This window comes from Serinus canaria, chromosome 1A (assembly GCF_022539315.1).
Source record: "Serinus canaria isolate serCan28SL12 chromosome 1A, serCan2020, whole genome shotgun sequence".
Lineage (NCBI taxonomy): Eukaryota > Metazoa > Chordata > Aves > Passeriformes > Fringillidae > Serinus > Serinus canaria.
The window spans coordinates 47,344,255-47,369,581 of record NC_066314.1 but is presented as its reverse complement, the minus strand read 5'-3'; the positions used below and the strand labels follow the sequence as shown (position 1 = coordinate 47,369,581).

Sequence of the window (25,327 nt, the reverse complement as noted above, 5' to 3'; positions counted from 1 at the left end):
TGACTTTAACAGTTCTGAAAATAAACACTTCTTTACTTACAGCTGATACAGAAATCTTTGTTTACAGAAATTGGACCACAATGAATAGCTGTCAAATGAATCTTTAACAAGTTTCTTCCTGTGGATTCTAACCAATGATTTTGTAAGTTTTGATAGCATACCAGTATGTCCCAAGCAGGAGTAATTTGGCTCACCACATAACCAAAGCACCATCCAACCTAACAGATGGGTGAAAAGAAATACATTGTTCTCCCTTTCCCCCCATTTTGTCTGGACAGTAATGGACAAAACAGTTCAAAATAAAACTATATATACATTGATACACAATACTACTTCAAAAAATCCCTTTACACAGATTTTTCAGTACCTACTTCCCCTGGTGCCAAAGGATAACAAAATGTGCCAACACGAGTGAAAAAAGCTACCCTAGCAGCATTAAGAACAGTAGGCACATGGGACTCTGTATCATCATACTGTATCTCTCTACTATTAATTATTCTAATCATAAAACATTTGATCAAATAATCAATGAAATATTACTCACCTGCCTTTCACAAAATAGTAAGCTACCTTAAACATGGATCACAAGGTAAAGCTCACTGACAAAGCAAAGCTACTGGCCTGTGTCAGAGCCCCTTGTTTCCTATCCTCACATAGTGGAACTTCTACTAGAGAATGCACAAATGTCCAAGTCAAACAAGTTACTAATCGGCCATAAACTGAGATTTTAAAATTGCTTTAGAATTTATGACAATGGCACAGTAACTGTATATTGTATAGTAAGTGTCACTATCATATTAAACATATCTAAACTTCTAGAAATTTAATTATTTGAACTCTCAATTATTTTCATTAAAATATTTCTGAAGAGAGAAAAATCTCTGTACTTCTCTATAAAAATACATCTGTGGAATACTTTCCCACTATAACATACATATAACATTTTTAAGAAACTAACTTTATAACTAACACATACAATATAATTTATTTCTTTCTGTGACTTGCAACTGGACCACTGTACGGCCACTGCTATAGCGCGACTCACATCCGTTATGTGGCTTTTCATGTAAATGAAATTTAGGTAATAATTAGCATGTAGAACAGAAGAATTCTAAAAATTAACTTCAAAACCATTAAATTAATTGTTTGTGAAAGTTCCTCTGAAGTACCAGAGGGTGCTAGAGAGTCGTTGAAACCCATGAAATTTAAGGAAATACTACAAAGAACAAATATAACTCAATTTCTCCACTTATCTAAATAAAACATGAAATATAGCTACATACAGTTCCAGAGAGCACATCATGAGGGCAGCAGTTGAGAAGGTGGCTCTTGCACACTCGGTCATCACTGAATTTGATTCGCTGACGGGTGGTGTCACCTGCAATATAGAAATCAGCACATTCCAGGTCAGAAATCCGTGGCAGTCAGACGCGTCCTGCAGGTTACATGCAAAGCGTTACAGCGCCCTGTCACATACTGAAGGTCTATGGAAACTAGAACTCAAAACACTCTATGTTTCTTTGTCAAACAACACCAAAACCACAAATGTGTGTTTTAATGCTCTATAATGCTATTTAAAAATCCTTTCACACTTCCCCTTCAAAAATGCAGCAGGAAAAGTGCTTGAAACCAGAAAGTCAGTATTAGCTTAAAACCACTTTGATACAATAGCATTTGTTAAACGAGCTATATAATGCTCTGTTCAGACTTTGCATGAAATAGTGACATATTTCTATGCAAGAATTAGCATATCAAAGCAGCCTCATAAACACAAAATGAAACACACAGAGTCTTCACCAAATCCCACCTGATACTCATTTTATGATTTTGCTCTTGGATGCAATGCACCCTTTAACATCTGATGGGAGTAGCATAAAGAGTTGGCAGAAGAATGATTTTAAATGCTTACAAACCTGGAAAAAAAAAAATCAAACATACAGGCATAGCCTATATGCAAAATATTTTAGAGGTGTTTGCATATCTCCATATGATAAACCTTTTTCTTTTTTCTTCTACGTGTTGTTTGTTGGGCTGGAACATCTTAATTATATCTTCATTGTGGCAGGTTGGAGCTCCTGCATCAGCAGAAGCATCAACCTGCCCAGACACTGAAGTCCAATTGCAAGATTAAATAATCCCTTCCCGGAGCAAGACCTGAAGTCTTTAGAACAAAGTAACCAGCTGGTATTCTGGGGATGAGGGCTGAACACGTCTCCCTCTGAGTAAAATAATTGTCACTGTTTGAAATTCAGAAGAGAAATCACTGCAATGGCTCTCTTCTTGTTAAGACACAGGCATGATAAAACACCTCAATCTCTCTAAGGATGCAGCCTTTTTTTTTTTTTAACATAATTTGACATCATCTCTTATAATTGAAAACCTACTGGTGAATTACTCAAGCAGAAAGAGCTGCTGGGAGAAAAAATGACATACAGTGACCTCAGATAGCAGCCGCTTCCATTTCATAAAATATTTTAGAGCGTAGATACATTTTGCAGTTATTCAGATTTTTTTAAATGGCTTCATGATTTGAAACTCTAAACTTCTAGATTTGAATCTCTTAAACAATTCAAGAAGCCATATTCACTACTGAGGTTAACTACAACAGAGAGGAATAAAAAACCTGTATCATTTTAGTCAAACCTTTCTTATTACTATGTAATCAGATTTAAAATATCCGTTCTATGTACAGGATGCTAATATATAACATTTTCAGATGGGCATGTTTCAATTTATTAAATAAACAAAAGCTTTCATAAACAACACATGCTTAATTTGCCTGCAGAATACAAGAGGTAAAGCCTGTAACCCACACACCAAAAAGCTTCAAAGCAGTTCAACAATAGGTTTTCTAGAGGGCAACCTTACTGCTTGGTTATACTTACAGTACTAAAAATTCAGAGTAATCCCTTTATAATCATGCCTACTACTGCAGAAAAGAGTTTTGCTCTTTTTTTTTTTTTTCTTTTTAGGAGGTGGATCTTTATTTTTTTAAACACATAACTGCGTTTGTTCCACATTCATTAACACATCTGAAAAGTTATTGATAACTCACGGCTCGGCGAATGCGGGGCCTTTCTGACACTCCCTTGCAGATTGATGTAGGCAGGCAAAGATACATTGAACCTTTATAAATAAAACAAGGGGCCAGATTGTTCAGTTTGTATAGAAAAATAGACTCTGCCAGCAATTTTAACACAGCATCTAGAAATACATGTTGACTGTAAAGATTCTTCTATATAAAGACACATCAACAAAATTAAGTATTTAAAAAAAAAAACCCCAAAGCTGATGGCCTAATAGCCATAGGAGTCAAGGAGCTACCAAGACCAGAAAATTGCTGAAAGACTCATGTTCCTTAAGTAAAGTTCGCAAATAGTATTTTCACAGACATTACCTCCAAATACCTTTTTTCACACCTCTATCACAACTAGGTACTGATATACAGCTGAAATATAGTCCTTTTTCATCAAAGTGGCTAGAATGATAATCACAATTACCAACCTGAGGAAAACAGCATAGGGGAAAAAAAAAAAGTGGCAGAAACTGATCAACAACAGCCTCAAGAATACTTTACACATTTGTATTTGTATTTTAAACTTTTATTCTTTCTGCACTGCGCCTTTATTTAAGCGTTTTAAAAACTTTTAGAAAGGTTCCCTTACAAATATCATTGGGGTATCTACATTTTTTTTCTACAAAAAGCAATTTTATACATTTGCATTTCTTTTTAATATATGCTGTTTCAGAAGGAAAAGTTTATTAAAAAAAAGGTGTCAAATATCACATTCTAACAGTGACCGACTGTTGTGTCCCTCTGGCAGTTCATTTATAAGTCTGACAGCCTCAAAAGAAAATGCTTTTATTTCTTCATGAATTTTGTGAGCTCCAATATTCCTAAACAGTGCACACCTTTTGGCAAAGACAGAAGATTTATTCTGCTGCTGACCTACAGACAAATCATCTTGTGAGGGTGATGGCCTGGGATCTACACAAGTTGCTGAGGGGGGGAGGGAAGAATAAAATCTGTGGATCCACTCTGCACCTGACACTCTGCCTACAACAGCAAATTAGATTTATGCAGATGCCTTCTAAGAACTAAAACAACACAAACAGATGTGTTCTTAAGACAAGGATGTCTGCAGTACAGCAGGTAACCAAGACACTACTTCTGCTTGTCAAACTTTGTATGGTCAAACAAACAAGCGAATACTAAATATCTAAATAATAAGTATATATATAAAAAAAAAAGCTTTATATATTCTGTAATAAGAAAGTAATATACCCAGGCACCAAGTAGCTGCAGCCACCTAAGTTTAAGTAGTGTTCTTGAACATCTATAAAGAGGACACGATCACTGATATTTCAGACCTTATTACAAATTCTATTTTAATAGGTAAATAATTAAATCAGCTCAGAATAGCAGTTTATTTAACTCTGCCTCTGAAGAATAGCACAATATTCAACTACTTGATCTTTCAGACTTATGCTCATTACAGAAATGAAAGTAATTTACCAGGGCATTACAGGAGTCAACATCTATTACTGTAAGCCATCCCTGTGTTTCGAATTCGATTTTTTCCACTAAAAGAAAACTCATATGGTTGATAAAATTTATATGGAGAAAAGATAAATTAAATTTTCCCCAAGAAGCATCAGCTTTAATTTTACTGAAAGTACCTGTCCCAAACCACATTTCACTAAGAGATTACTTTCCCAGTAAACAGAGAACTTTGAAACAGAACTGAAAAGAAAAAAAGCAAAACACCAAGGAAACTTCTATACTTGCACATTTCATATCCTTTACAACCATAAGGAAACTGCACACTAGATATACAAATATTCAAGAGATTATGGCAGTAATGTAAACTTTCTAAAGGAAATTTTCTATTTCATATAAAACGTACTGACTACAAAATTAACATCAATATTTAAGACCAGTGCATACTCCTGATTACAAAACATCCAGAAATTAAACTTACAATGTGCACTTGTACTACACAATTCACTCTGAACTCCCAAGTCTAATCTATTAGCAGGCCACCACAATGTCATTGTTCAGTATATTTTAATGACAAACCAGCAGAAGGAGCACTAATGATCAACAATGCTTAGCATAGTAACACAATCATAACAATGACTTCTTTCATCCAGCATCTCTTCTAGTCTTATGTACCCTAATACACTACTGTCAACAATCCCAGAGCACTGGTGAGAATTACCCTTTATAATCCAACTGTAACCTCTAATTGTAAACCACTGGTGCAATCCATGCAAAGGAAACAAAGCGAATTTTCATTTTCCTGCTGTTGACTTCCTGAACTAAGATTCAGCAACAAAAAATGGTTAACTTTCCACTCAAATTTTTGAAGCATGAGTCCCAACATGTTGGAAAGGGACTCTGAAAGCTTTATTCAGCAGGGTGGAGTATGTGTTAAAAACTGTGTATCAAATTCCACCCGCAAAGCAAGCCCTGTCTAACTAGTATACAACACCATTATTTAACTGAGGCTTATGCAGGCACAGAAGATCCTGTTCCAGCTGCACAGTGAATGGGCAGCTAATTCTGGTCCTCTTCTCACTAACACTGGACATGTCCTGATCCTAACACTTTTAAAATAATACATATTGCTAACCAGGACTGCTTCTGTTTTACACCATGACTGAAGCAACACTAATGAATGCAGACTATAATGAGAGCATCCTCTAGCTAACGCATTATAAGTCGAACAAATACAGGAATGGTTTTCCTTGAGGTATGAATATGCCCATTTGCTTCTTCATAAATGACATTTTAGACAGCATCCCAAGTAGAGAATAATTCCTCAAATTCTTCACTGTTCCCATCATTTTTAAGGCCTAACTATCTGAACTTTATAACAAAGCCAGAAAATACAGATAATTCACTAAACACAGTCATTGCTCTTAAAACCTGATCTACCCTGATTGACAAATTGTCCTGGAACACAAATAAAGCAGCTTTTCATAAAGTTCATGTGTTATGACTACTTTCAGATTTCTGAGCCAATTTCAGTTCAACATTTTGGGGAGGTTTTGCAGAAATTCCTGTATATGAGATATTTTTCTCTGCCTTTGCTGCTGCTCTTTATTTGACAGCAGAGCTCTTGGAAGAGGCTCTTGGCTCCCTAGCCTGGCTCTCAGCCTGAAGCTACCCAAAATGGCTACAAAATCCTCAACAGTGATCTATCAAAGTTTGAACACACATACCACCTTCTACCTCCAAGCACGAAGCAAAGTGGAAACCAAAATCTACCTAACCCTGCAAATAGCAACATAAACCCTCCACCTATTGTTAAGTAGACAATAATCCCATACTAAATTCTTCAATAATCCCATACTGAAACAAAGAAATTAGAAAATAGGTTACAAGTTCTAGATTTCACCTCTGTTAGCATACAAAGTGTGCCACCAAACACTGGATGAGTAAAACAAGCACAGCAGTGTCACTTCAATTCCTTCAAAACAAGGACAGAAAAGTCACACATTACTAACACCACTGCTAAGGATAACTGAAGCATAACCCAGAAAAGCCAGTCAGGATGTGAACAGATGCAAAAGGGGTATTATAAGCTTCAAAGGTAGAAGATGATGATCTACAACAAGAAAAGTGTGTTTGCTAGTAACAGCTGAAGAACTGACCCTAAGACTTCAAACACAGCAGCTCAGCTCAAAAAGCTAGCAGGTGAAGCAAAAGGAGGTGCTGACTGGCACTTCAATACATACTTCTGTCTAAAGGCTCTGGAGATTTTTCTGCTAGTCACATAGCACAGTATTTGTTAAGATGCTTGGGAGAACCTTTTCCTGATCACAGTCTCAGAAGCATGCACAAATTCACCTGTTTCTTAAGAGAACTGTCCCAGATTGCAAGGCAAGATGTGTTCTGTTTGCCATCTGTGTGGCAGTTGTCTTCTGTTAAGTGGGCAGTTTTCCTTATCTCTTCCACAACCACTCCTCCCTCCTCAGGGGACATCTGCTGATGACAGGCTATTGAATGTCACTGCATGACTGATAAGAACTAGAACACCCCACTGTGAGATGCTCTGCCCAGAAGGAGGAGCCAAGCATTCCTATCAAGATATAATCTGGAGATTCTGGAATACCAGCACGGCTTCTCCACTGGATATCCCAGAGGAACAGCATCTGCCTCTTCTTCCACTGGGTCTTCAGAGGAAGACTACACCCTCTTCTACAGGATCCCTGCTCCAACAGAACCACACCTGACACTCCAGGAGGACTGCAGCCACAATTCCAACTGGACTGCTACCAACACCCTGACCAACAGGGCATAAGGCTGTGTTCTGACTCTGTCAGTGTTGTTTTAGTTTACTGCATTGCTTATTTTATAATTTTATTTTCTTCCCTATTAAAGAACGGTTGTTTCCTGCTCCCATTTTTTTTTCCTAAGAGCCTCTTAATTTAAAATTTATAGCAATTTGGAGGGGGGGTTTACATTTTCCATTTCAGGGGAGGCTCCTGCCTTCCTTAGCAGGCTCCTATCTTTCCAAACCAAGACAAGAATCTAATTAACTTTGCTAGATTTTCATATTTCTAGACTGTGGTCTAATTTTGAAGTGGTGGCAATTATTTTAAAAATGCAAACCACTATCAAATTTCTTTGCAATAGTCGAGTCTCAGCAGCTTCAAGATGTTGTGTGGCACCAGGGCCATTGGGATCTGCTGTGTCTGCACTACTGTCACAAGTAATGATCCTGCTTCACCCTCTGCTTCCAACCAGCTCCTCAGGCTGAATCCAGCATTCACTCCTGCAGCAAGGCAAGGACATGACTGACCTGGTGGAAAATGAAACACTTGGGCAAGATAAACTGATTCACGATTAAATGGGATTCTCCTCATCAGGCCTTTTTCAGAAAAGTTTTCAATCTTTGCTCATTTAAACTATATTATGGAAATATACCCAAACCTGGGGATACTAATATAAATTCTTAACATTTCAGTTAATTTGGAAATGACTCAATTTATAGTTATGATCCTATCTGTAAGGTTCACTCCTGTTTTCTCGAGAAGGGATGGCAAAAGCAGGGTTTACCTAAGTGTACTATTAAAAAAAGCTTACTCAACTTTACAGTTCAAAACCAGTATTTTAAAAAATAAGAGTAATACTTTTCTATGTGCTATGTAGTTCCAAATGACAAGTTTCTACAGCTCTGGTCAACAACAAAAAATTCAACTTGAACTAACCTTTTAAAGATTGATATATGGAATAAAAACTCTTTTAGTTCAAGTGTTTGCAGTAAAAAAAAAAAAACAAAAAAACAACTAAACCAAAATCAGTATTATATAAGCATGTAAGATTAGCACCTGGTTTTCAGCACTATTTATTTCTTAATATTTGGAAAACCCAGATTATATATTCAGTAATTTATATTTAAAGCCTCTCTAGGTATGGCAAGTTATCAGTACTTGGAAAGCCATTTCAGAGATTTTTTTCAGCCTGCAGTCATGACTATATTAAAAAAGCCCAGCTTTTTACCAGCATCAAAATCAAAGATACTTTTTTTTTTTTTAAATTTTGGCACAGTTCACATCCAATTCAGCTTTCCACTTGTCAGAGAAGTGTGTAATATGCAATGTATTTTAAAAAACCCACGTGCTTTTAAATAAGAATTAATAAATGTTTTTCCCAGATGTGTAAAAGAACCACTCCTGCCATTCAGACATTTCTTTGTATTGACATCACCAACACAACTGCGTTTCAGTTAACCCAAATGTATTCTAAGAACAGCAACTCACTGGCAAGTCCTGAGAAGCACCAGCCAAGTCCCCACAGTTCCACTCTCTGTCAGGTGTCTGTCACATGAGCAAAGGCAGGCAGGGAGCACTGGGCCTGGCAGCTGCCAAGAGGCTACCAACCCCACATCCTGGCAGGTACCAGCCAGCCAGCTATGCCCTGTGACTGCAAGTGCAGCCATCCTGCTGCCGAAACTCAGCCAAGGGAGGCAGCAGGCTGCCAAGGAAGTGGGGAAGCTCTCAGCTGTCCCCGCCCACAAGCAGAGGGCCTTCTGGGAAAGGGTACAGCTAGGGACAGGCCTGGAGCAGCACACCTGCTCCTGGGTGGCCGCATGCTGGGCAGCCCCGTTTGACAAGAGAAGTCTCCCGTCTAGCACAGATGATTTTTCATTAATATTCTTACAGCTTAGTGGGTATTTTCTGAATCACTGTGATCAATACAGAACTGTGCTTTCTAGGTGTTCTCAGAGCTGAACAGCAAATCTATAAAAACACTTAATCACTACACCTTCCAGGCTTTTCCTTTCTGACCCTAGGGACGCCAGTCATAATGAGTGTGCACATTGTCCCACAAATTACAGCCTACAGCTCACCTCCTGAAACCATGTTTGAGCATCTGACTATGGAATTTTCAAAATAATTTTCAGAGCATGTTCATATTTTCTACAAATGATACTATAACCGAAAAGGAAAAAAAAAAAAAAAAAAAAAAACCAAACAAAAAAAACCCCTACATGTATTCAGGCACGGCCGCTGGTTTTAAATTTACCTCTGAGTTTTTTCTATTCCCACATTCTATCAAATGTTTGATCTACCTTTTTTAAAACAGGAAAGATTTTTAAACCTTTACATTCTAGGCTTCTCAAAAAAACCCTGAACAAGACAAAAATACCTGCCAGACTTTGTAAAGCATAAAATTAAAAAGCACTTTGGTAATATTGAACAGCATAAAACAAAAACATTGCCCAAGAAAGATAATTTTTACAGAAACTCTATTGCATTTTAAATTCCAATGTGTTGCCAGGGAGAGCAAAATCAAAGGCAATGGGGACAAGTGGTGAAATTAAAGTTCTGATCTACTAAGAAATTTAAAAATTGACACATTCTAATGAAAAGCTAAAATCTGGATGTTAACAGAAATTGACTATTTGTCAAAGGTAACAGGAATATAAAAAAACCTAACGACCCCAAACCCCACTATTCTCAAGGTTAGCAATATTTCAATGACCTTGAGCCTGGCCTTGGATTTACTACGTACCAGCTCTGCCAAAAAAGGTCCATTTTCAATCCCTGTGTACAATTCAGTATAAATGATGCTGATGCTCCAGCTCCACTGGACTTTTTTTTTTTTTAACTAGAATGGTGTTACACAGAGTTCCTCAATTCAGCCATGGAAGCCAGCTTTACAAATCGTCTTTTTTCCTTATCCTTCCCCATCCTGCCCATTTTATTTAAATGCTTCCTCTCTAGCCATTTAGTTTCTGAACAGTTCAGCACATGTGGTTTAGGAATTACAGGGTGAGCAGGAGGGGAGGAATACAATTATCAATACAACAACTGCCTTCTTACACAGCCAGAGAAAATACAGCCTGAAATGGCTCTTCTTGGTTTAGATTTTAGTCACTTCACATTTTTGGACAGCTGTCTCAAGTAAATGACACTCTTCTCCCACCATCCAACAGAAAATACCTTCAGAAACTGAAACAGCTCCTCCACCCCCCTTAAACCTTCTGTGTAGTGTTAGGGTAGCACTGAGACAGCGATCTAGGAGCCAACACTGGGAAGACTTGAGTTCCATAAGCACAATGTTACTTTGCCAGGCTCTCAGACATACACAGCCACAACAGGAAGCATTGGAAAATCTTCTGGAGCAAGACAAAACCACCCCAAATTAGATCCTGTATGATGACAACTCACTAAACAGCCTTACTCTGGAAGACAATTTTTGCAGAACAGTGATTCAGAACGCAGCAGAAAGCATTCACAATACAAGGAGTATGCGTAAACCAGTTACATTTTTCGAAATTCTAGATTACACTAAAAGAAGCTGTCATTTCACATTAGCCTGGTACGGAGAGATGATCAGGACATACAAGGTATGTCCCACTTCCCACATCCTACTCGCTGCACGGGGAAACGGGTAACCGTTAATTCAACACGAAGCTTCCACAAACATAACACGTCTGCAAGAGTGAGTACAGACTGAGTATGAGTACCACATGCAGAACATGTAAATTATCTCTAATTGCTGCCTACCCTCGGGTGCAGAATTCTCTTGTTTGCAAGTTAAGAACTGCACAGCCTAAGCGGAACTGCTCTTGTCTAGCAGCCCCCGCAACTACCTGGATTTATGGGCGAGTGCCAGTTCACACTTTCAAGCTGGTCGCCATGCACCCCGACAAAAACTACAGAAAGCTTTACGCAGACATACTGTCCACTGTGTGATCGCAGAGCGATCCGAAACCTGACCGTACATCTCCTGTCTCGCTCTGGGTATGACTGCCTCCAGACGTTAAGCGCTTACTTGGCTGATTAGGGCGCTTGTTTTTAAAAGAGTTTGTCCACTTGGGTCAATCTCACATTGCCTTTCAGAAAGCGACAGCCATACCCGCCTGCTGGCTAACACGATGGTTCGGGCCAGAATTTAGACAAATCTTTAACGACACAAAACCCCACCCTGCTCTACCGAAGGGGCTGGTGGTCTGGGGGGATTTTTTTGACTCGCTATGTCCTCCCTTCGATGATCAGAATCTCGCAAGCGTGCCCCTGTACGGTGACCGGGCGGAAAGGCTGCGCGCCGCGGACACCGCCAGGAGCGGATCTCCAGTAGCAGCAGCACCGTCAGCGCGGCCACCCGGACAGCACCCGGCGCCGCCAGCTCCGCGGGGGAGGCGGTGCCCGGCTCCCCCCACCCCGCCGCTGACGGTCCCGGCAGCCCCGCCCTGCGGGGGGTGCGAACAACGGGCCTCGTGCCTGCCAATCACGGTGAACACCGCACGGCCCGCCCGGTACCGCCGTGACCTCCGGGGCTGCGGCGGCTCCGCCCCCTCCTTCCCGCCCCACCACGGCCGGGGAGGCACTTACCGTCCCGGGACGTGCCCATGAGCTGGTCCAGCATGGCGCGCATCTGAGCCTGCGCCGACATCTTGAGCACCGGGGGGGCCGGCGCGGCCCGGCCGAGTCACGCCGACAGCGGCCTACAAGGCCCGAGGCGCGGCGGGCGCTCGGCCCTGCCCCTCGCGTCACGGGCGGGGCCGCTCCCCCGCCGCCGCGGGGGGAGGAAGAGAGCGGGCGCTTTCCCTGCTCGGCTTTCCCGGTGGGAAGCGGAGCGGGAAACTCGCTTCGTGCCGGAGCCGGTGCCGCCGCCTCGCGCCCCCACAGGCGCCCCTACGCCCGCTCCCTCCCGCGCCCGCCACGCTCGCGCGCCGGCGGGAACGGAAACCCACGCGCACGCGCCTTGCGCTCCTTCGTCCGCTCCGCGACGTCAGCACGGACGGGCCTCGGCGCTCGCCCATTGGCCACAGCCAGCGCCGCTCGGCCAGTGACGCACCACGCGGCGAAGTTTCTGATTGGGCCGCCGGGCTGGGCCTTGGGGGCGCGCTGATTGGCTAGGAAGGCCCGCGTGGCCGGTGTGACGTCACGGTCTCCGGGTCAGCGGTGGCGCTGGGCGGGGCTGGGGTCCCGCGCGGCCCCGGGAGCGCAGCGTGGAGACAGCTCCCGTTTGGGAGCTGACGTGCAGCGCCACTGCCACGAACCCCTGCTTCCCTCATGTGCCGGGGACAGTCGTGGTGAGAGGAGTCACTGTAATACCCCGCTAACTGGAGAACCTCCCTTAAAACTGAGGCTATCGGCACGTGTAGCTGATAATGCAACTTACAGGGCGCCAAAATCCATTAAAAAAAAATTACCCATTCTAACCCCTGCATGTTGTGACTCTTCCTGTGTCAACCGTCGTGTTGCCATCTAGTGCCCAAAATCCGTCACAAAGATCAGTTGCAATCGTCCACAAGGGTTGTCGTGTTCAAGGTTAGCTCCATATGAGTGAAAAAGGGCCATACGCATCCTCCCCTAACAATAACCCCCCTCACCCCAATTATCTGTATTTCAAAAGGACTTGCAGAGAAGATGCTCTTCTGGAACACATTCAGGAAAAGATTCAGTGCTCTTCAGCTAATAAGACTATGTCCTGGCTTTGCTTTTTCTTTAAAAAATTTACTTTGTTAGTAATCAAAATTTACTAAATTTACTTTGTTAGTTGGATTGAAGGGGAAGTAAATGGAAGAGTCACCAGTGCTTGTTAGAAGTGTCTGTTTAGTACCTTGGTATGCTTAGGGGAAATTGAGAAATTTTAGTGACTATTTACACCAACACCATCCACACTTTATTTCCTTCTGCTCTTTAAAGAGTATCTCTGTCTGGCCAAATGATCGCTTTTTTCTTATTTTTAATTTTTTTTTAATTTCCATTCTCAAGCAATATGATATAGAATGTAGCAGTTTTCATTAAATAATGCTGAACAAGCAGTGTGTCACACCCATTCTCAGTGTGTGGTGACATCCCACAACTCTGATCTACTGTGCTGAAAATAGGTTAATACTTTTCCACCCATTATATCAAGGCTTTCAAAGAAAACCCACCATTTAACTACTGAGACGCTGTGAAACTGGAATTCTGGTCAACAGAACCATAAAACTTGTAGTTCACATCTCCTTGCCTTCCCTAAGCAGCCCAAATTTTCCCTGTTTTAAGAATCTGCTGTGCCTATCCACTATACGGTGGGGATTAAACCATCCCCAAGTTTTAAATTCAGGGGAAGGAATTGGTAGACTTAGATGAACTGATTCTCTTTGCAATGCTTTTCTGACAGGACACCATTTTCCCTGACAGTAAAAAAAAACCAACAAACACACTCTAATTTTCTTAGAATTGCTTCAGGCTTCTCCCCAGATAAACATATTTTTAGCCACTCATTCTTGTTATAGATTTCTTACATATCTTGCACACAATTCAACACTCTCCTGTTAACAGCAACAATTCAAGGCCTTTTATAAAAAGAAAGTCACTGCTCCGGATTTGTGAGGTGAGCGAGAAAACGCAGTCCCGTTTTTGTGCCTCCTGTGACTGGCTACAGCCAGTTCCCCTCAGCTTCTCTGAGATTCAGAGGGAGAGGGAAGCACAGGAAGGCGGCAGTCGCACAGTCAACTTCTCAGGGACAGGGAGAAACATGGAACTCATTAAGAATTCCTCTCTCTGAATCGCTACGGCTCACTCACCACCACCGTAAAAACCAAAAAAATCTTTTAAGGTGGAAGAGGTTTGTGCTACTGTAGTGCTCACCAGAGATGAGAGAAGGAGGTCTCACAGAAGAGACCTTTGTTCTTGGGAGAGTAGGGAATTCCACATACACAGAACATCGCTGGGAAGCGCTGCAGTAAACACCGGACAAATTCTCTCACCTACCGCTTTTGAACCACGTGGGGGAACCACGAACCCCAGTCACCCCTTGGACAAGCAGTTAATCAGTGAAGGCTGACGTGTTTTCCCACTACAAACAACCTCTCTGCCAACCCTTGGAAGGGTGCCCGTCATAACACACATTCACAAGGTCGGGGTGGGTGTCTGGGAAGCCTGATAAAGGCAGAGGGGGGTGGCTGTCCCCAGTTGCGCCTTTCACACCATAACCTAAAATTGACAAAAGACACCTGCTAGAGACCCCAGCCCATTCCTGTAGCTCTAGGATATTTATTTATTGAGAAATAAACATTGAGCACAGCAGGCCCGTCTCAGCCCTTCCCTCCCGGCTGCTGAGGCAGTCTGAAGCCCACCAGTCCGGCGACCTCCTGGGGGGAGCGCTCGCCCCTGCCGTGGTACTCGCGGTGCAGGGCTTCGTGCTCGCGGACGCTGCGGAGCAGGCACAGGTAGGTGGCGGCCTGGAAGTGCAGCTCCTGCTGGGCCCGGCACAGCTTCTCGCTGGTCACCTGCGGAGAGCGGCGGTCAGGACGACCCCGGAGCCTCGCCGAGCCCCGGGGGCTGCCGGGGAGGAGGCGGGGAGGGGAAGGCCGCGCGTACCCGGTGCGCGCGGAAGGCCGCGAGCACGTGCCGATAGGCGGGGCTGTCGCGATAGGAGCGGCCGGCGGCGTGGCGCAGCTCGCGCAGAAGCGCGCGCAAGGTCCGCAGCGGGGCTCCCAGAGCCGCCATTTTCCGAGCCGCGCGCCGGCGTGCCGGCCAATCGAGGGCGGCCGCCGGGCCTCGCCCTCGCGCCCCGGCAGTGCGGGCAGTCGAGCGCCGAGCGAACGATCGCCTCCTCCTACTCTCTGCCGCCCTCCTCCGCCATTGCAGTCGGCGGTGGTCAAGTGCCGGGGGTCGAGCGCCGAGGCCTGGGCTCTACGCCTCGTAGCCAGCCTGTGGTAACGGAGCGGGAGCACCGGGAGCCGTCCGAGAGGCGCATCATACGGCAGGAAACCGGCTTGGGCTGCGGGCGCGTCCCCGCCAGTTTCTGGGCTCTCCGTTTAAAAGGCGCTTCGGGTCCCGCTGGAGCCAGAAGGGGACGCCCAGGAAGAAGCCCAGGAGCCGTAGACCTGAGACAGCCAGCGGCCTACAGACGTCAGAATAAGCGGCGCGGTTCGAGTGCCAAAAAAAAAAAAACCCACCCCAGATGGGACTCGAACCCACAATCCCTGGCTTAGGAGGCCAATGCCTTATCCATTAGGCCACTGGGGCTGCCGCGAGAAAGTGTTGTCTGTGTACTTACTTAACTACTATCCCAGCCCCCTTTCCTTTTATGGCATGTATTGGAGGCCCGTGATTGGGCGGCATCGCCCGGCGCGGTCCCGCGCGGCCCCCTGGGAGCCGGGGCCAGGCGGGGCCGAGGTCCCTCAATGGCGTTGCGAGGCTGTGCCTGGGCAAAACGCTGTGTTCCCACAGGGAAGCGCTCCCTTCCATACCGACCCTTTGGCGGTTTGTAAGCGCTGGTCTTTGCACACAGTGTCACCCTTGCTCGGGTGGTTGCCTTAACCGAAGGAGGCCCCCACACCGAAGCAGAAAACCCCGACAAAAAGCCCCAAGAGGGCCAGCCCTTCAAGTGAAACCTTTTCCTGTTTTTATTTTTTATGAGAAATCACAGACGCAGGGCTAATATGTACATTCCTCTTTATTTAATACAGCACAGACACGTGACACATAGAAAAACAGAAAAGTACACTCATGAAAAAGCCTGTCGCAGTCAGGGACAGGGAACAGCTACGCCAAATTGAGTAAGGCTCCTACTGCAGAACAGGGGTCTGCCGGCAAGGGTGGATCCCAGAGCAAAGTCTGCTGCCTAAAAAAGCTCACGCTCCTTTCAGGGAAGCAGAAAAGGACAAGTCCCTTCCGGAACAGGGGAAGGCAGCGCTCCCCGCAAGGTTTGCAGGGTACGAACCCCATGACTGTGTTTGGATCAGAGCACTGATAAAATGAAATGCTCTCCAGTTATTCTCACAGAGGGCCAATAGTCCTGACCTCTGAAAACATTGGACTGCTCAGGGATAGGAAACCTGAGTACCTGGAAGGAGTGAAGACGTCAAGTAGTCACACAGAAGAGAGTTAAAATTAGCCTCCCTGACAGGGCTCTGCTAGCCACAACGGGAATGTGCAGGGAACTAACCAGCTTCCCAATTAACAAAAGACTAACAGCCATTAAACTGACCAGAACAATATATGCATTGGAACTGACACAGGCTTTTGAGGCAGCAGTTTCTTCCTTTTCCTGCTTCAGTTCAGGATGGAGATAAAGCAGGCACCAGTTCCTCTGGCAAAGAGCCTTACACACTTTTAAAAAATTAAAATACAAAAAAGGGAGACAGGTGTATTTACAAAATCCATGGCTGGTACAGTACATCATTTTTAAGACACACTAAATGCTACAATCTTTCAGGTCCTGAGATTATTACAAAAAAAAAAAAAACAACCCAAAACAAAAACAAACCCCAACAACTCAAAACTTGTGTTCAGGTCCAGTTTTATAAGGAGAGAGGAAAGAAACCACACATTTAAAACACAGTATCCCTCGAAGTTATTGGAACACACCTCCCTAAAAAATCCAAATGAAAGTGGTGCTTACCACCCAAATGTGGCTGCATTTGGTTGTTCAGGCTTGTTGTCACAAGAGGGGAGCATTTCACGGGCAGTTTTCCTGGAGAGCTCATCAGGTAAGCACAAGGCTATTGGGATCCTCTCCCCATTGCTAAGCCCTATGATCCGGAACGCATGTGTTAAAAGGAGGAAGGTGACCTTGTACAAATTTGTGCTGGACTGAGGAAAGCATCACAGGAATCACCAACTCAAACAGGTTTGCCATCTCGTAGTAACTGTGCACTCCTTTGTTTGAAGCTGAGGAATGCAAAGAATTCTAGCTGTGATTTAACACGTGTTAGTAACAAAAAAAATTCCTCCAGCTTTTTGTTCTGAAAGGCAGCAAAATAGTTTCTCAGCCTTTCACTGTCTGGGCAATCAAAGCAAGTCAGGTAGAATTAAACAATATCCAAACGTGCTTATATATATATATATATATATATATATATATATAAAAAGTTACACCAAACAAAGGATATGGAGGCCAAACTGCTTTTGAGGGGATTTTTGTTCCCCACTGCAATTAGCTGTGCAGGGAACTCTTCTTCACTGACCCTCTTTTAACAGGCAGGCGTAAAAGGACTTGTACCCTCACCTGGTTCTTCTTCCCCAATGAAGTGTTCTGAACATAGAGATTTTGTATCATCAGAAGTTATCATCACAGATGCCCTTTTATTATTAGCACCTGACCTTAAGCTAGAGAATGGCCAACTTTTTAAGGATTACTCATTAAATGCTTCTAACTCTCAGTAAATGACTACAAGAGACAAATCACATTAACGAGGATACTAGTTTAACTGCTAAAATATAGTGCTCCTCAGTAGACTTTTGGGGGGTAAAAAGTAGTAGTTAATTTTTTTTTAACAGTAGTCCAAAAATAAAATTTCTCCATCTATTTCCAGTACAGATCTTGATAACTATGCAAGAACATGGTACTAACTGCTACATGATGGAATCACCGGCAATAAAACACATACTACAATTCTCACCTCTGAGCTAAACTGTTATTCGTAGTTACATACAACAAGACTAAAAGACCAGTGAGAAATAGCTGGGGACTGGGATTTAGTTTTTATTTAGCTGGTAACTCCCCTTGTTTAGAAGCAACTTCATTTCACTGAGAAATTAATTAAATTCACTTCTGATGCTGGAAAGAAACCTGGGACGTCTCATGAGTTTCTTCCCAAATCCAATCTGTACATTAAAAAACATTTCCGCAGCTTCTTAATCCAATTATGAGAGCTGAATATTCAACAAAACTCTCAGACTAAAACCTGTCACAAGAAGTGATTTTAGCTTCCCTCTCAAGCAACTTCATGACATTTGACACTACATGTTGCACCAGTGAAAGGGCTTCTTTTTTAAAATACATATTTTTTTTCATGTTAGCAAAAAGTTCTGGATTACAGACATTCAAAAATACTCCATTTTCTTTGGGTAAAATTTCAATATGTGTTAAGAGGGATAGCTGGGGAAAGGAATGCATGTAACACTGAAACACGTAAATACTTATCTGCATAGTTGATATTAGTGACTACTAATCAAACTAAGGCCTTAGCTGGAAAAAGCTGAGAACACAAAGAAGTTTCTTCCCCCACTCTGGTGAAATCTGCTAAGTCTCAATGAAGCTCTGTCTACTTCAGTAACTGCTCAGTTTGGCGTATGATATTGACATCGTCTGACTGGTTTTGGTTGATTCTCTCCCACTCTTTTTCTCTTGGTACTAGACAATAGCAAATAGGACTATTTATTGATAAAATGCATCTGCACACATTGCTAGGAAGAAACAAAAAACCCTTTTAGTGTTGCGCATGATAGGAGCCAAATATAGCGTACACTGCTTGGTTGGGATTACTTCACCATAAAGAAAAACTTAGTAGCTAATGGTTATTTGTTTAAGCAGCAGATGACAGCAATGGAAGAGACTGACACACACTTCTAGATACAAAACCTGGTGGTGGTTGGGGGTAGAACTACAACTGTCAAAAATCGCTACAAAAGACAGGACTATATCCTTGACTACTGACAAGAATAGCAGTTTTACTTATGAGTGTGCAAAAACAGTTGCAGGGAATCTTTGTACTTCCCCAGTTTTGGGCCAGTTCCAGGCCATGTTGATCTCTCAGCATAACTCACAGCAGCACCAGGGCTTTCTAGAGCCCCAAAAGGCTATTACAGCAGTAAGGGATCACTGCATCATAGAAAAAGGATGATGAAGCCTCACCAGAAGTTTCCACAAACAAAGCATTCCCCTACACAATGTTATTTTTCCAGTGGCCCAGTAAGCATACTTCTGGCTGCTTATTTTGGCAGTGATTTCTTAAGCAGTAGACACATAGATTTTTACAACAGCTACATTTGTTAAAGACTGCAACAGTCTGCCATCATCACCAGCTGTAGATTCCTCATCCCACAGATCAGCCCAGGATGAAGAGCATGTGTATTCAAAAGGAATTAAACAACATAATTGGTGAATGTGGTAGACTTTACTGAAGTAACTTCACTGATGCACCTACGACAGATTAAGAAGCACCCTCAACTACCACTCCAACTGGCTGAGCTACAAGCAGTTAGTCCTATCTTTGACTGGCACCATGAGATTGGTAGGAGAAATCCACTTATGGCATAAGTTTGCCTAATGGGTTAACTTGAATTTGTGAAGACAAGCCAAGAACTGAGTTAGGCTATTCTCTGCCACAGAAGGTATTTGGTACCGTCTTTTCTGTCTTCCACACTGGTTCTCCACCCATGAAGGACTCATCATTCCATTTCAACTCTGTAAAATAAATGCTTCCTTTTCATATTGCAACTCAAAATTAGATCTTCCCCAGGGGAAGCACATCACAGAACTAGAACAGTCTAGTGATGCACATGCATGTTACCTTAAGTTTAGCACTTCGTCCACAAATGAAGTGCTAATTTCAGGTATTCATGTTTATAATAATCATAAATTAGACAGATCGTCAGCACAAAGCTGTTAAAATCACTAGATCATCTATTGCAGATAGCTAATTTTGTCTGATAAGAAGAAAACAAGCACGGATACTATTATGTGGGTTTATCTGCAGCTAAGATCACATGAACTTACTGTTCATTATAGTAAGAGAAGAAACCACTAATGAAATCTCAACAAATTGAGAAGTACAAATTGGAAAGTACGTCATGATGAGTGACTTAGGCAGCATGTGAAGCATAGCTAGCTTTAAACTCAACTAGCAGCTGCACTCTTGCAGGTTTTACTGAATTCTTTCTTACTTAGGATGCATGGTGGAAAGTGACAACTTTGGTAAATATGAGAATCCTTGCAGTAACAGGTATCAAGCAGATATGACCAGCTGCACACAAGATTCTTGCAGTTAATTCAAATATGCTGCAAGCTGCTATTTTAACTTTATTTACCCCCCAGCTCCTTGGGGCTGTCAGCCACACATCTCTGCCTCAGACTCAGTGACTGTGTGAAACAGTCCCGTCATTAATAAGGTTGCCTACAGGGCCCATGTTTTACTCATGACCTAATTAAGAAACAAATTCAAAACCTTCAGAGAAAAATGCAGTAAGTTTCATTCCTGTTGGCCACTTCCTTTCTCTCATGCACATTTACACACACTCATGCACACACTCTTTTATTGTACTGTCATCTTTGCACAAATGTTCAACCTTGAAGTAGCATTTAACAGAGCCAGGAGAATGGAGAAAGATGAACAGGTTTCAGGAATATTGCTTGTGTGTGTGTGTGTTTGTGTGTGTGTGTGCACGTGTGAGAGAGAATGCACAAGCACACAGAACCAATGCCACAGTACAGCAGCTATGAAGTTACACACATTACACACTTGGTTTTGTTTTTTTCTTTACAGAAGGGAAATAAACCCCAGTTTAACAGCATAAAGCCATCTTGGCAAGCTTAAGATTTTCCTCCAAAATGCTTTCCAGCACTTCAGGATCGCTGAGAAAAGTTTAAAGAAGGTAGGGAAATAAAAAAAACAAAAAAACAAAAAAACCAAACAACAAAAAAAGGCACTTAAACAAAGGACAAAGGCCTGAATCAAGTAAGTCATGAAGGGTAACAGCCATTTCACCAGAGCTTGGACCAAAGTCTACCAACCTTTTTAAAAATTTCTATAAAATTAAAATTGCATAAAGTGTTAATGAATCAGTTGTTTGCCTACTGCTTTAACCTTCTAGTTCATTTTATGGAAAAAAAACAAAACAAAACAAAACCAAACCAAAACAACTAACAAGCCCAAACGAAAAACAAAGTGTCCCTTTAATGATTTTTTCCTCCCAGTTCAGCAAAAGATGAAAGTTAGGTATGGGAGAAGGCCTTCCACAGTTTGGCTTGGCTGTAGGTTTTCCCTGCAATGCCATCTTCAAAAAAATCCAGAACAAAAGCAGTAGAGGGATCACTGTACTTTCACCAATTCACTCAAAAACAAACAAACAAACAAACAAAAAAAAAAACAAAACAAAAAATCCATCAACCCAAACACCCGAACGCTTCTAATCCAACTGTGGGCAAAAACTAATCAAAAGAAAACAAAACCCCCTTGTAAACTAGATTAAAATTTGCTAATAAATACAGCCAAAAGTTCATTTTATAAATGTAGCAGCAAATGTGATAAAGTTAGTTGGAGTCCCAGGTGACTCCCAGAGGGTTACTGGTTCGCACAACTGATGGCAGCTTGGGAGAGTTGCAGATTTCTCTGTTTGCACGTCCTCAAGGGTCTTGCACCAAGTGGAGAAGGAGTGTGGAGGAAGGGTCAGGTGATGGGACTGCAGGAAGGGACAGGCTTTAAGCACACCTGTCCCATCCCTAAATCCATGCATCAGACAACTTTGATCAGATTCAAACACAAAGCAGAACCCAAGTAATTAAAAGTTTCTTCTGATTAGCAGAAAACAGATGTGAAACCCACAGCATCCGCACTTGTGACTCAGTTGGTCAGTATTTAGACATGTTTCTCAAATCAACAGAGAAGGCCAGACAAAGTGACTTTGGCCATTTGTGTCCTGGAATGGGAGAACACTGCAGTTATAGTTCAAGGTATCAGGAAACTGCAGCCTGTTTTTCATCTAGCCTACCTTTCTTTGCAAGAGTCTCTAATGATTTCACATAGCTACCATGGTTTTTTGGACTTTGGATCATGTAGCAGGGAATACTACCCAGACAGTTTCAGCATCTAAAACCTATGTTTGAAGTTATTGCTTGCATTTGTTCGGGGCTTTCAGAGAGCTTGACACGTTAGCTCATATACAATCCCCAAACCAAGTTCAGCCCTGCTGCCTGAAAAGACAGCTCTACTTGGCTTTCTTATTGCTTGTGAATACTGAGGGTTTATTTAGTAAGTACAACTACAGCTTATTTATTAACAAAGGCCCTTAAAAAGTAGTAAAAACCTGGGGGGGAAAGTCTTCAGAAGAGCTGCTGTGCAGAAAAGAGTAAAACATTAACCTAATTTTGCATTCGAACGTTGCAGTAATCTTTCCCATTCTGTCTATGCTACCTGCAAAGGTCTCTGGGAACCACCCTATTTTTTCCTTTGATTTGGCTTTGCTAGGTTTAACCAAGGAGAATTGAACACAGCAAGTAAAGGGTCCCTATCCCCAGTGTTCATTCAAAAGACACTCAGGAGCAGAATGACTAACAGGAGTGTAATGACTGAAATGAGTTACCAGCTGGGGGAGTTGTTTCAACTGATGTCACAAACAATGTATGGGCATCTTTATTTTCATCACCCTAGTATCTATTTCCACAATAAGTATTAGCTTACTTGTTTCCCAAGACTGAGAAGCTCAATAGGACACAGAGGTAGGACTACTCCTACCCTCAAGACTTAGAGAGGATACTTTTCAACTGAAGATGAAGCATACTTCCAGGAAAAAAGGAATGTTGAAAGGGAATTTGTGCTGTAGTTATAAAGGGCTCCAAGTCTCCCAATCTAAAATTTCAGCATGAAGACAAAAGATGACAATTTGAATGGGATGCCTTGATGAGGAAAACACGGAAGAGGTAGCTCTCTTAGGACAGGGTCCTTTAAATATATTGCTGCCCAGTGGCTCACTGCCACAACTCCCTTAGCTACATGCATTGTTAAAGTTCTCAGGTTTGACAGAGTTCAGAGAATTAACATCCTGTCAGAACTGTTGGGCCTCAAAAAACAAAGTTGGCTTCCTTCAACCCTTCCTGGAGAAAATAAAAAAAAAAATCAGATGAAGCTTGCACTCTAAATAGTTTATGGTATTTTGACAGAATTGGTGCAGTATTAATGCCAAGGTCTACATAGTGTTTGTGTTTCAACTCTAAACCTTGATGGAGATGCAAGCTTGTCTGATCAACACACCACATACAAAACATTAATGCCAGCTCAAAAGCATTTAATTGGCAGATGCTGTGGAGTGAAACTAATGAACTAATGCATCTTAATTCAATCTGTCTTTCACAGAAGTGTTGTGCAAAAACATTTATTGCTGAGCTCAACCCAACATTTTTATACTAAATACACAATATATATTATTTTAAATTTATGTATATATATTTATATAAAATTAAAATGAGCTCTAAATAGAAAAGAAATTGTTGTCTGATCTAAGAAAAATAAATCACATGTAAGAGAAACCTGCAAGCTCTAAGTAATCTAGCAAAATACATTGAAGAGTCATTATTCAGGGGTCAAAGTCTCTCTAAAGGTTGAGATAACCAGTAGAGTCTGGTTCAGTCTCTGAGTCAAACTACCAGAAAAACTATCTACTAAGAATTTCAGCATCTCTGGTCAAAGGAATGTTTCAGGGTTGAAGGAGAAGGGCATCGTACTGATTTATTTGCTCCTTTTCCCTATGACTTATTTTAGTTTCTGCCATTCTCACCTTGTATCTGACAGCTCAAGGGACTCAACAGCAAAGTTCTGTCCTAGTATCGAAAGTGCAACACGTGCTGGATGCTTCCTGATCTTACATGTGAACTGGTTGATGTATTGCTGTCAAAGGGAAAAAAAAAAAAAAAAAACAAACCAACTAAACAACAAAGCCAGCTCTGCAGTCTTGTGCTACCATGTAAGAAAGAGTTCAGGTCAAACTCCCCAGGCCAGCAGGGGCTGGAAATGCTGGAGACAACCCATTCAGCCCCCAGAAGAGAAGGCACCTCTGGTCGCTTTTGAACGACTCCTCTTTGGCTAATGCCTGAAGCAGTATTAATCTGACTCTGGAATAGGTCACAATCAGCTTTCTTTAACTAGCAAATCAATATAATGCATGGCTTCTGGGAGGAGTTAGATAAAAGATGAAGCCTGATAATGAGAAAAGAACTGGTTGTGGTTCATGAAAGACATGACTAGAGTATCTTTCCAGTAGCAAATAAGCACAAGGTAAAAGAAAGTTTAACAAATGGAAATTCTGAAACATTAGTGTGATCAAAAAAAAAAAAAAAGTGGGAAAGAAATGCTAGTCTGACCAATAAAATGTGGGTTTCTTTTAATGTAAATGAATTTCCATCCCCTTCCTCCCTTAAATAAGAACTTTTGTACTAAAAAACTCCTGAAAATAAATCAAATAGCCTGTGTCTCACATATTGATATACCAGGAGATCTGTTTTTGAAGACAATTCTCTACTGAGACTGCATACATCTGTAGGCTCCCTAAAGCCAAACAGCCTTCTAAAGCTAGATAACTGCCCATTATCAGAAACTGCTTTTGTCTGAACATTTAATTATAATGCAAAGTATCCCAGCACCATCTCTATTCTACATAGCCTTTGGTCCACAACCATATAGTACACTCAGGACCTACACATAATCTTATACTGGGCACTTTGGGCACTAAGGAAGTGGATGATACCACCTTATGCAATGAATGGAGAAACCTATTCTACCACCTTTCACCACTTCCAATTTTCATTGGACTTCACCCAGAAACAAAATGTTGGTGCTGCTGTGGGTTTGACGATCAATTTCTTTTAAGAGCCAATCAGAGCAGATAAAAAAAGGTTGTTTCTTTAGGCAATATCAAACTATGACCAGTCTGCATGACCAGGAGGACCAGTCCTCCTTTTCCTTCTCTCTTTGATCAAGTATTGTTTTATTTTTCTTCTTCCTCTCACCACAGTGCTTAGGATCAGAATATGTAAACATTGACAGAAACAGCAGCCCTGTGACAATAAGCACTTTCCCAACTGGGCAGATTCTGTCAGCCAACCAGAACTGCTTCAGCTCCCTTGCTTGTCCAGAAGTCACTGGTTTTTCCGCTGTAACTTAGTGTCCCCTTTACTTTGGCCTCCATCTGTAGTTGAGAGACAGAAACAAAAAGGAAGAATAAAAGCATGAGCGAACTTTTGTTTTTGTAACTTGCAGTAGGAGACACAGGAATTTGGCAGGTTCAGCTTTAGCATCACCAAAAAGTACATGGTCTTTACTGAGTGGAATACTTTGCATCTTTTCTGCAGTTCATTTATTAGAAATAG

At 42.1% G+C, this 25,327-nt stretch overlaps 3 protein-coding genes and 1 non-coding gene across 8 annotated transcripts in view; all 4 read right to left on the bottom strand.

The window, feature by feature from the left end:
• Positions 1–12,220, bottom strand: part of LUC7L2 (LUC7 like 2, pre-mRNA splicing factor) — a 30,085-nt gene extending 17,865 nt beyond the window's left edge. For 2 of the 3 annotated variants that reach the window (XM_009086569.3, XM_018910011.2), the window contains exons 1-2: positions 11,854–12,220; positions 1,284–1,378 (exon numbers count right to left, since the gene is read on the bottom strand). In XM_009086569.3, the coding sequence (XP_009084817.1) occupies positions 1,284–1,378; positions 11,854–11,914 (156 nt within the window). In that variant the 5' untranslated portion in view covers positions 11,915–12,220. Of the gene's footprint in view, positions 1–1,283; positions 1,379–3,055; positions 3,074–11,853 lie in introns of those variants that run through there. The other variant, XM_030237915.2, reaches the window with a different exon arrangement.
• A 2,267-nt stretch (positions 12,221–14,487) lies between these two features.
• On the bottom strand, positions 14,488–15,037 carry FMC1 (formation of mitochondrial complex V assembly factor 1 homolog). Its single transcript, XM_009086573.3, has 2 exons — positions 14,839–15,037; positions 14,488–14,747 (listed from the first exon to the last, which is right to left on the bottom strand). Exons 1-2 carry the CDS (start codon positions 14,965–14,967, stop codon positions 14,553–14,555), a joined length of 324 nt encoding a protein of 107 aa, XP_009084821.1. The 5' UTR covers positions 14,968–15,037; the 3' UTR covers positions 14,488–14,552.
• A 379-nt stretch (positions 15,038–15,416) lies between these two features.
• Positions 15,417–15,489, bottom strand: TRNAR-CCU (transfer RNA arginine (anticodon CCU)). The gene has a single exon. It is a non-coding gene; the product is annotated as a tRNA-Arg (tRNA).
• A 412-nt stretch (positions 15,490–15,901) lies between these two features.
• Positions 15,902–25,327, bottom strand: part of UBN2 (ubinuclein 2) — a 53,210-nt gene continuing 43,784 nt past the window's right edge. For 2 of the 3 annotated variants that reach the window (XM_050970121.1, XM_018910015.3), the window contains exon 17: positions 15,902–25,146. In XM_050970121.1, the coding sequence (XP_050826078.1) occupies positions 25,097–25,146 (50 nt within the window). In that variant the 3' untranslated portion in view covers positions 15,902–25,096. The remainder of the gene's footprint in view (positions 25,147–25,327) is intronic. The other variant, XR_007776625.1, reaches the window with a different exon arrangement.

Coding starts and splice junctions, on each gene's coding strand:
- FMC1 (XM_009086573.3), bottom strand. CDS start 14,967: ATGGCGGCTCTGGGAGCCCCGCTGCGGACCTTGCGCGCGCTTCTGCGC. Junction 14,748..14,838: donor CGGCCTTCCGCGCGCACCGG/GTACGCGCGGCC, acceptor CGCTCTCCGCAG/GTGACCAGCGAGAAGCTGTG.